The sequence below is a fragment of the Sapajus apella genome, unplaced genomic scaffold, assembly GCF_009761245.1.
Source record: "Sapajus apella isolate SASKATOON/1434 unplaced genomic scaffold, GSC_monkey_1.0 scaffold7, whole genome shotgun sequence".
Taxonomy (NCBI): Eukaryota; Metazoa; Chordata; class Mammalia; order Primates; family Cebidae; genus Sapajus; species Sapajus apella.
The window spans coordinates 18,830,321-18,841,389 of NW_022436947.1; the positions used below are offsets into that span (position 1 = coordinate 18,830,321).

The following is an 11,069-nucleotide window of genomic DNA, read 5'->3' on the forward strand; positions in this document are numbered from 1 at the left end:
CATCAAGAGACTCTACTCTTAAGCACAGACCAAACGGCTTCAAAGGGAGGATGCTCAGAGGAAGGAGGTCGACTAAAAAATACATGAAAGGTTTTTGGAAGAGATACTCAGAGCTGCTCCCGAGACATTCTTAAAATTTGATTTAACAATGTGTTTTCCGGGAAACTGAAAATGACAGGCAAACCTACTAAAAAGATGCTCTAGTTCCTTCTTAGGTATGCCACACCCCCGGGCCTGTTTTCTTTCACCTTGCATCTAGATTAAATGACCCTTCAATTACACCCTCAGTCGTCAAAGCCAGTGTGTTAGCGAATGCCTGTTCAAAAACTTTTCATCCAGGAGCTCTCCACCATCTGTTACGCGGTCTCTTAAACCGGATCCGGCGCCCCCTCCCTTGCTATCTCCGAGCCTTGGCGGGGGATGGAGCCGCCCCAGGACCTGCGGGGATGCAGAAGAGAAGGGGAGGAGCGTGATCGCGCCGGGGATGGGTTTCGGGGCCGGCCAGGGCCGTGGTGGTCCACAGGCCCGAGGTTGGCGGGACCTGATCGAAGGCAGCGCCGCGCCTACGGGCTCCGGGAGCCGGACGCTTGGGAGACCAAGTCCGGCCGCGGCGCCCGGTCGCTGAACTTGAGCCCCACCTCCCAGCCGTCTCCAAGCCTCTCGAGCCACAGCTCCTGGCCCCTCCGAGGCAGTCTCACTGACCTCGGTGGCCCTCGGCCTTGCCAACGTCATTTTAACTGTTTGGAACTCTTGAGCAAGAACCGAGAAATGGAGAGCCCGGCCGGGGAGTTTTCAGCTTTTCTGTTTCTCTTTGGGCTTCTATTCAAATGGCTCTGCGCAGGGCACCGAATCCCGCATGAGGCGGGGCGCCTCTGCCCCTACGCCAGCGGCGGGAACTCGGTTCCCCTGGGCAGCCGGGGCCAGGGGGCACCGAGGCCGCGGCGACAATGAAGGCTCAGACGGCCAAGGCCAGTGGGTCGGCGCTGGGCGCTCCCGGGCCGGAGTGGCCACCGGCCGGAGTTCAGGAGGTAATTGAATTAATAAGCGGTTCTTAGAGATTTCTGGGTAGAGGATTTTTTTATTTATCTCTATTGCTTCTCCATTTCTCTAATCTCGTCCTCTGTTCTGTGTTATTTGAATTTCTATTATCGACTTATTTCATGGGATCACTTAAGAAAGTTTGAAAATAACATCAAAACTGCTTTAAACCTCGTGGGTAGTGTGAAGGAAAGAGCCGAACTGTGTCTTGAATATGACTGTTTTGTGGGTTGTTTTTTTTTTTTTAATTTTGACTACAAACACAAAATGTCTTTAAAATCCTCTAGGAACTGCTGCAAAACGCTAATCAACCAATTGCAGGAAAACAGCTTTTTCTATCATTGGAGGCAAGTGTTTCAGTGTAGAGCAATAGAGCATGTTTGTGCTGTCTTCTAAATGTTCACCTTCCAGATTTCAGTAACACCCTTGTAAGTGACAAGCAAAACTTTGCTGGATGTTGTTGCTGCACAGAAAAGGTTGGAGAAACTGGGTGACTCGGCTTATAAACTTCTTTTTTCATCAGGTCCAGCCCTGAGTCATAGCCTCTCAATCTGGAGGGACACACCTCACAGGCCTGTGGAAATGGGTGAGAAAAATCTCAGCATTAGTGGAGGGTTAGAAACGAACTGAGCCCAAGTGATCGCTGTCTGTATTGCCTGCCGCCTCATTAACAGCTCTCGCTTTTGAGCTCTTCATTTTCTTTCACAAACTGATTTGCTATGTAAATTCTGTTTTGAGAGAAATAATTTCGCTGAGTTTAAAGGAAATCCTAATATAAAAGAAATAGTAACAACAAAGGTCTAGAGGCAAACAACAACCCTCCCTCCCACTTCTTTCCCAAAAGAGAGGAGGGCTCTGTGAGTTAACCGACGCTTCCCACACTAATAACCTGTAATAGTGTCCTTCACAGGCTTTAGGAAATTAGCAAGAATTCTTTATTTGCTACCAAACTAACTAAAAGCACATTGGTAGCCTTAAATTTGAACTTGTTGCAAATATGTTTGCTAATATGCTGGAAAGTTAGTTCCCGTCACAGAGTGAGTAATCTGAGGCACTCAAAAACTCTCCCCTTGAACCTATAGACCCTTGCTATTTGTGTCTCTCCCATCACCCTCCCTCCATCACACACCAAAAGAAATAACAAAAGACCTTCCAGAGATAAAGACTATGAATAGAAAATGTAGAGGAATTTAAAAATGTGTTTTTCCTTCTAGAAGTACAGTACTTTGCCTTTGGTGCTGTGTATTAACAGGAAAAAATGTAGATGTGCTTGAACATCAGGACTGGGGTAGGGGGTGATGTCAGAATAACAATAATGCCTTCGTCTCCCCTCCCCACAAGCTAAAGCAAAGAGAAAGCAGACTGTTGTTCTTGGTGAAGCGGCTGGGGGTCAGAGATTTTGGACAGGCTTGAAAACTCTAAAAACATGATCAGGGACAAGTCCATGAACTAGGCAGAAGGTGGAATTAGTTATAATATTTTCCAATTCATTTTTAATTAGAAAAATTCAATAGTATTTTGTGACATATCAAGGAAGAAGAGATTAGAGATTATAGCTTATTTGGTAATGTATGGCTCTATTATCTCATTACCCTTTATTTTGAATGGCAGTAACCACAGCCAGAAACTGCATTCGCTTGCGATAGGAACTTCAGCAAAAAGCTTGTGAAAATTACTCGTATTTTTTAGTGATAGAAAGAACCCTGCTTAAAAAGTATTGAAGTCAAAATTAGATTCCTTAGAAAAAGTTAATTTTAAATTATTTTAGAAGAGTAGCACCTTTTTCTTATTTTTAAAATATATCTTAATCCAGAGTTTGTTTTCTGGCCTTGTTATATCATGAACTGTTGTGATTTCCTCGGAATATTTCATAGAGGACAAACCATACACTTAAACTCATTTTCCCTCAGGATTTGAGGTTATAAATACTGCCTTTCCATGGATGGAAAGTGGAGGCACACTTAATCATCAGCTCTCAACAAAAAAAGGGGATTATAGGATTCTCGAAGAAAATCCAAAGAAACTATAAGAGTTTCTATTTTGCCATTAACAAAACAAACAAGGCTCCTTTGCATTCTTTTTAGTAAATTAAAAAATACTTGTGTTGAACTGTTTTGAAAGCTTCCTAATTTGCTGAAGTTACTCTACTTTTATTGCCTTTTCTGTAATTTTCAGATATATTTTGGAAATAAAGTACTGGACAGATTGGACAGTAAGATAGAAAACCTTTCTGAGTACATTTTGTGTTTTAAGACAATTCTTATTTAATATAGTATTACTAATTAACACGTGTTTGTAGTTTGGTTTTGAATTGAAAAATTAACAAATGTTGGATATCAAGGCCGGGAGTTGCAAAGCACCTTTTCAGTCTTTAGATTAGTAAACTCAAGGCTGTCTTAAAGGAAGAGCATAACTGATGCTTTGCCATATTTGTGTTAACTCAAATGACCATTTTCAAACACTTGCCAAAAGGGCGAATCCTGAAAAGACCAGTGAAAAGCAAACGGTTGAAATATAAACTATCCAAAGCATGCATACCTCTTAGCAAATTTTTTTTTTTCCTTTTTAGTTTGGTATACCACAAAGGAGAAATTTACAGAGGTCAAATAAAAGCTCTTTTGCAGTTAAGGAGAGGGGAGGAGGAAAAGAAGGGGAGAGGGAGGGACACACCGTAAACGTAAAACAAACTGGTGGCATTCAGTCAAGAAGGCAGGTAAGGCTTCAAAGGCCGGCGAATTGTGGACAAGTCATCTGGACTCTCCAAAGCCGTTCGGAGCCGGGCTGTTTCGCGCTTCTTTGCTTTTTCCTTTCAACCTAGCCCTTTGACGGAGGAGGGCAGCAGGAGGGGAATTTTCGCTGTTGGGAAGTGGCAGGTAGGAAAAGGAATCTGATCCGGCCCAAAAGTCAGCAATTAAAGTCTTAACTGCGACCCATCTGTCGTGGGACAGAGACCTCCCCACACCCACTTTGCTCCAGCAAAGCCCGTCCCGCGCCCTTTGTCTGAGCAGGGAAAAGGAGGAGACTGGTTCTGGGGCCCCAACAGCAAAAGAAAAGAAATTTTCCAGTGTTGACCGATTCTGAGTGTCTGCGCTTGGGCCAAAGACAACTCCGAAGCGCCTCTTGGGGGTGTGACGATTCTTCGCTTGCTCTGTGTGGGTGCTCTGACCTGCGGCCCCAGCAAAAGGAAAGAAAATGTGCAGCCTGGGCGAATCCCCAGTAGCTGCACGCAGACCAAGGACTGCTCCAAAGCGCCACCCTGGAGTGTAGCACCTCTTTGCCTGCTCCGGCCGAGTGCTCTGCGATCGCCTCCTACCCTTCTCTGCTGCCTCAGTTGTCCCATCCTGTAGCAACCTCGAGACCTGAAACGAGGCACTCCTAGGCCTAGCTGCAGAGACCAGACATATTCAGCCAGACTTCTCCCCCATCTTGCCCCTTGGCTGTCCTCAACTTCCAACAGGACTCAGTCCTCCTCCCCCATTTCTTCATCCTTTGAATTTTCCCGCCACCCATCCAGCTGCCGCTGCCTTTCCGTTAGACTTCAGGCGCGTTCCCAGCACAAGCTCTCTTCATTTCCACCCCTCTTGGCTCTAGGGGCAGAGGGGGAACTGATTTTCGCAGAAAGCTAGAGTGGGACGGAGGGGCCCGGGTGGCTTGCCTGGCATTAGCTGAGAATGGGGTAGAGAAGAAGGAATACTTTGAGGTCAGTTTCCTTCATTAAAGGCCTAGCTTCGTATCTTTGAGTGAAATTGGACAGAGACTTAATCCTAGAGTTTCTAGTCCGCCGTTATCCAGCCTTACGCCGTCAACTCTTTTCAGGGTTCTTACAGAAGAGCGCCCACACTACACTTGGCCCAATACCTGACACCCGCCACCATCTGTTCCACACCCACTTGAGGTTAACTCACCAGGCAGATGGCACCCTGAGCTGCTACTGTCGGCCCCTCACCTCAGGGTCCAGGCCCCACCGCCCTTTGCTTGCAGCTCTGCGCTCTCCCTTTGCCTCCTCACGCCGGCTCACAGCTGCCGCGTCTTGCAACTCTGTGCAGCCCTCCGTGCGCGCCTAGCTCCGGAATCCAGCTCTGGGTGATCGCAGGCTGGCAAGGGACTGCGCCGGGGAAGGTGCGCGCCGCAGCTTCCCGCGCGCTCCTGTAAGAGCTTGTCTGGGCGGCGGGAACCCGCACGGTCGGAGCAGCAGCCACAGAAGTCTTCCCTGAAACCTCCACCAGCACCGTCGCGCCGCCCCAGGAGTTTGGGCCGAGGCGCCACACCCGGCGGGTGCTCGGCTGGGGGGCATTGCAGTGGAAACTGTCTCTAGGCGCGCTCTTTGCGAGGCGCAAGGGTACCTGTGGACACAACTCCAGCGCCGGCAGCTCTCCTTGTTGCGCACAGACACCTAGGCTGCCGCCTGCGCTGCTTCGAGGAGACTCGTAGAGGTCGGCAGCCGGGTGGGAACTAATAAATTGTTTCCCTTCTCCGCTCGGCATTCAGTATTTAAAATGCTCCGGGAGAGCTCTAGCTGAGAGCAGGTACTTAAGAAAGAAATGCTCTTTCCAGACTCTCAATGGAAACTCGGAAGCGTGCGCGCGCGCGCGTTTGTGTGTATCCTGGGTGGGGTCCGATCGAGTCAAGGTTTCTTGTGGTGTGACACCCGATTATTCCTTCCAACTCCTTAACTTTGTGGTTGGAAGTGCGACTTTCCCAGGCCTATTGCCACGGGCATTGCCTTTACAAAACCACAAACACATAACAAGCCTCCCAAGGCTTTTAATTCTCAGGGGCGTTTTGGAAGGCCAGTTACCTGCTGACGTCTTCTAAATGGTCCAGACTCGGTTCGGGCCGCGGAGACTCCGGGATTCCGGGAGCGCGCCACCCCGAGCCCTGGAGGAAGAAGGAGGTCTGCGAAGGAGGTGGCACAGACACTACCCCGGCCCAGCCCGGCCCAGCCAGGCCCGGCGGAACCAACCAGCGAAATCTCGGATTTCGCTGCCAAAGCTTCCTGGCCGAGGCTTTCTGGAGCTTGGCGTTTGATAAATATAGCCTGGCGTTTGCCCCTGAATTAGACTCCGTTTCCTTATTTAGCCCTTGCACAATGATTTTAGATGATGTCACTTAAAGCTAAACGAGAAAATTGATCTCAGATTTGCTTGGCCTCTAAAGCCTGGTTAAGCAGATTGAGAATTAGAAAGACAGAGGAGGGGAGGGGGGGGGGGGGGGGGGCGGAGGGTAGTGAAGTGTGCGCGGCAGAGTGTGTGCGCGGAGGGGAGGGCGCGCCACGCGGGTGAAAGCGCCCCCGCCTCTTCTGGGCGGGGAACCTCACTCACCAATGAAAAGTAGTTACTGACTGCAGCGGAAAAAAAAAGTTTTCCTGTTGACTGTTGGAAGCGAATTGAACAATTATCTAGTTTACCTTCTCCTCTTGGAAGTTAACGATTGGCGAGATCTTGGCTGCGTTATTGACACAACACTTTCTATTGATAGAAATAAGTAGTGATTGTCCCCGAGTCATTGGTGCGCCAAGAACTCTGCGATGGGCTGGCAGGAGTCCATTGGGCTGGGCAGGCAGGTTCGGCTGGTGATGCTGGGGAGGAGGAGGAGGAGGAGGCTACTGGTGGTGATGGTGCCCGTCCCCCTCTCCGCAGGTCTGTGACAAGCAGGGAACCAGGCGACTGACGGCGCAGCCCAGCCCCGGCTGACGGACGCTGGAGACTCAGACATGGACAGTAGCTGCCACAACGCGACTACCAAAATGTTAGCGACTGCTCCAGCCCGGGGCAACATGATGAGCACGTCCAAACCCTTGGCTTTCTCCATTGAACGAATCATGGCGCGCACCCCTGAGCCCAAGGCCCTGCCAGTCCCTCACTTCCTGCAGGGAGCCTTACCCAAGGGGGAACCCAAGCACTCTCTGCATCTCAACTCGTCGATCCCCTGCATGATCCCCTTCGTGCCTGTGGCGTACGACACGAGCCCCAAGGCAGGAGTGACGGGCTCCGAGCCGCGGAAGGAGAGTCTGGAGGCCCCGGCGGCGCCCGCTGCTGTGCCCTCGGCGCCGGCATTCAGCTGCAGCGACCTGCTTAACTGCGCACTGAGTCTCAAGAGCGACCTGGCCCGCGACGCGCTGCCGCTGCAGCAGTACAAGCTGGTAAGGCCGCGTGTGGTCAACCACTCTTCATTCCACGCTATGGGCGCCTTGTGCTACCTGAACCGAGGTGACGACCCGTGCCACCCGGCAGCCGGCGTGAACATCCACCCGGTGGCCTCCTACTTCCTCAGTTCCCCTTTGCACCCGCAGCCAAAAACGTATTTAGCCGAAAGGAATAAACTGGTGGTCCCGGCAGTGGAGAAATATCCTTCAGGAGTAGCTTTCAAAGACCTGTCTCAGGCTCAGCTGCAGCATTACATGAAAGAAAGCGCCCAGCTTCTGTCGGAAAAAATCGCTTTCAAAACCTCGGACTTCAGCCGAGGCTCTCCTAATGCCAAGCCCAAAGTTTTCACTTGCGAAGTGTGTGGAAAGGCAAGTACTATGCAAAACGGCGATCCTTTCCCTCCCTCCCTTCCTTCTTTCTCTCCTTCCTTCCTTTCTTCCTTCCCTCCTTTCTTCTTCCTTCCCTTTTTTCCCCTCCTCCTTTCCTTCCTCCCTTTTTAGTATTTGTGGGGTAATTATTTGTATACACTTTTGGTAAGGTTCTCTTCCTCCTGCCCTCCCTCTGCCCGGCTTGATTTCAAAGGTACTTGATCAGCTAACCTGTTCTATGTGTGTTTAATTTTAAGGTCTTTAATGCGCACTACAACTTAACCCGTCATATGCCAGTGCACACAGGAGCCAGACCCTTCGTTTGCAAAGTGTGCGGAAAAGGTTTCAGGCAAGCAAGCACCCTGTGCAGGCACAAGATCATTCACACGCAGGTGTGTTCCTACGTCTTAATTCCACCTAGTTTGCTTCGGAACTGTTTGCAGAAAACAGCCGATAAAGCCTTACTCTTTAGGATAAGGTTCGTTTAAAACGTGCTAGCTGAACAGGGTGAATGCCATGTATTGTTTGCCTTTGTTCTGCTTTAAAGTATTTAAGCAATACTGTGTTTTGAGTTTGCAGAACTTCACATAATAAGAAAATAACCTTAACGTCTCTGCTTTTCCTTCCTCCTGCTTAGGAAAAACCTCACAAATGTAACCAGTGTGGCAAAGCATTTAATAGAAGTTCCACTTTAAACACACATACCCGAATACACGCGGGCTACAAACCATTTGTGTGTGAATTCTGTGGCAAAGGATTTCATCAAAAAGGTAGGGAAAACAGGAAATGTTGTGTCTCATGGTTAGCCTTATGAAAAGCCATAGTTAATCTTTTTGGGATGTTTTAGAAGACAATGTTTAAAGTGTAGTTATGTGGCGCATTTGTTGCTATTCTAACCCCCTACCAGAAGTTTGTTTAGTATCAGAGAAAGACATAGTTCATAAAACAAGGTATTTTTTTAACCGCATGTTCTCATTCTATATAATTGGACTGATAAATATGTATTAAGATTTAAAGGAAATGGCATCGCTGTTGATGCGATGTTTGAAAATAAACTTGGAGAGACAAGTGCAGGCACGGATAGCAGCCCTGCACTGGCTGTGGAACCTGTGGCGGCTCTTCTGTTTGTCTGGCGCAACCTTCGACGTGTCCTCCCTTGTTAAGGCCTTTTTTTTTTTTTCAGAACCACATCCCTGTCATTTGTCTGTTTCAGGGAATTACAAAAACCACAAGTTGACCCACAGCGGGGAGAAGCAGTTCAAGTGCAATATCTGCAACAAGGCTTTCCACCAGGTTTACAACCTCACCTTCCACATGCACACCCACAACGACAAGAAGCCTTTCACCTGCCCCACGTGCGGCAAGGGTTTCTGCAGGAACTTTGACCTCAAGAAGCACGTCCGCAAGCTGCACGACAGCAGCCTGGGGCTGGCCCGCACGCCCGCTGGCGAACCAGGCACAGAACCGCTGCCCCCGCTACAGCAGCAGCCGCCCGTGACGCTGCCTCCTCTGCAGCAGCCGCTGCCACCGCCGGGGCCCCTGCAGCCCGGGCTCCACCAGGTCCACCAGTGATCGAGGCCAAGATTCCTCCCAGCCTCAGCCGGGGCCCCCACCGCTGAGGCAGCGGCAGACTAGAGCTCCTGATCTGAGTTCGTCTCCAGACCCCAGGGCTTGTTGGGTCCCACACTTTAGGCCCGACCGGAAGCCTCTACATCCCCTGGCCTTTCGCCTCTTGCATGCACCTGCTAAATGGTTTTGTGTATTATATTCTATATAGGCACTAACAATTATGAAAAATTTGGAGGGTTTTGTTTCTATTTTTCTTTTCTTCTTTTAATTTGGAAAGGCTTTTCATCTTGGGTGGAGAGATGGTGTTTGTTTTGTTTTGTTTAAACAAATTTCTGCTATATTTATTGAGATCTGTATTATTCTACCCGGGAATGCTGCATCGTTTTAATTTTATTATTGTATATATTTCCACTGTGCTGGTTCTCCGGCCTCAAGATATCTGCTGGTTGTTTATTATCATTTCCTCCTTCCCTGAAGTAACAAAACACTGTGTGTATGTCATATATACACGCATAGATGTGTGCGCCCATAAGGGTACATTCCACATTCGTGAGCACACACACATACACATTAGATAAGGGTGGTTCATTATGATGATTTCGAATTTTACTTTTGATTATTGCACGTGAAAATTGATTCGTTGACTGTTGGAAATAAATACTTGGAACATGCTTATTTAATCAACAAACTTTAGGGTTCTGTTTTTACAGCTAAAAATCCCTGACTCTGACCCCCTGATTAGTCCTCCTTTTTAAAATCTAAAACCTGAATTAGTAACAATGTTTTGGTCTGAAAATCCATCAAGTGCAGACTCTTCTAAATGGTTACACCTTTGGATACAGTTATGAAATCTGGTAAAGTTCAGAAGCAGAAGACATGGAGTTTTCTGACAAACATAAATTTGGCTTGGACCACCTTGTAGTGCACAGTTAAATGGGAACAACATATCCAATAGCTGCGTGCAATGTACATCTCCTCAAATGTGTTACAATCATAGATAGACAGGTATCTATTGTTTGCATCCTGAAGGCACATACTGACTTGTACACAGCTGGCAAAGGGAGCCTCCGTGTTTTTACATGTGTATATATGTTTATAAACGAATATACTTCCATTCAAGGAGGAAACATGGCCGAAAACCAAACTGTGGCTGGTGCCAGGTCCTTGAAATTCTTCAAGTGTTAATCAGCGGCTCCGCTGTGAGCTCGGGCTCTGGTGTTTCTAACTGCAAGTCTCTCCTGTTTTCTTGCCAAAACAGTGAAACAACTGCTAAAGACTTTAATTAAGAGGGGTAATTAGTTCAGATTTATCAAAGCCGGGTTGTTATACTATTAGCTGCTCAGTAGAAGCTGCCAGACGAACTCACAGCCCAGCACAGTCGTGCTACTGCGGAGGGGCCACATCATGGGAGTGCGATTCAGGGGAGCGGACCCCGGGGTCCCCCTGTCGCCGCCGCGGTCTCCATCACCCAGTCAGGCCCGGGGCCAGTGCGGCCAGCCTGTAGGCCTCGGGGGTGCATCTCGGCCCCCCCCCCCCACCCCGGCCCACGCGCTCCCTCCAGGGCTGTGGTCAGCCGAGAATCCGCCGTCTGTCCACACCGTGGACCCAGGTTCTACAGAATCCAAGGATCTCCCTTCTGCACCCACTGTAGGGCAGCCTCGCCAGCTCCCTGACTGCCCCGACAATTGCGGGGAATAAACTTAAATGTGCGGCGCTGCCTTATTTCTACGCGTCCTGCTGCGCCCAGAAAAAGGCGGTGCCGAGCGGTGAGACCAAGAGCGGAGCTGTGCAGCGGACACTGGGCGGGGGGCGGTGGGGAGGACGGCGGCGGCGGCCACCCGAACTCTCATTTCATGGCGGGGAAAGACTGACGGCTCTGGTCACCAAGAGTGGGTGGTCTGAGTGCTTTTCGATAGCCTAGGAAGCAAGGAGATGACGAACAGCCCCA

General features: G+C 49.2%; 2 protein-coding genes across 2 annotated transcripts; one reads left to right on the plus strand and one right to left on the minus strand.

The window, feature by feature from the left end:
* Window positions 1-1,480: 1,480 nt before the first annotated feature.
* LOC116550261 lies at window positions 1,481-6,281 on the minus strand. Its single transcript, XM_032276152.1, has 2 exons — window positions 4,985-6,281; window positions 1,481-1,612 (listed from the first exon to the last, which is right to left on the minus strand). Exon 1 carries the CDS (start codon window positions 5,520-5,522, stop codon window positions 5,043-5,045), a length of 480 nt encoding a protein of 159 aa, XP_032132043.1. The 5' UTR covers window positions 5,523-6,281; the 3' UTR covers window positions 1,481-1,612; window positions 4,985-5,042.
* Window positions 6,282-6,436: 155 nt separating this feature from the next.
* FEZF1 (FEZ family zinc finger 1) lies at window positions 6,437-9,809 on the plus strand. The gene is made up of 4 exons (XM_032276153.1): window positions 6,437-7,552; window positions 7,810-7,944; window positions 8,190-8,322; window positions 8,766-9,809. The coding sequence occupies exons 1-4, from the start codon at window positions 6,752-6,754 to the stop codon at window positions 9,122-9,124; spliced, it is 1,428 nt and encodes a 475-aa protein (XP_032132044.1). The 5' UTR covers window positions 6,437-6,751; the 3' UTR covers window positions 9,125-9,809.
* The last annotated feature ends 1,260 nt before the right edge of the window (window positions 9,810-11,069 follow it).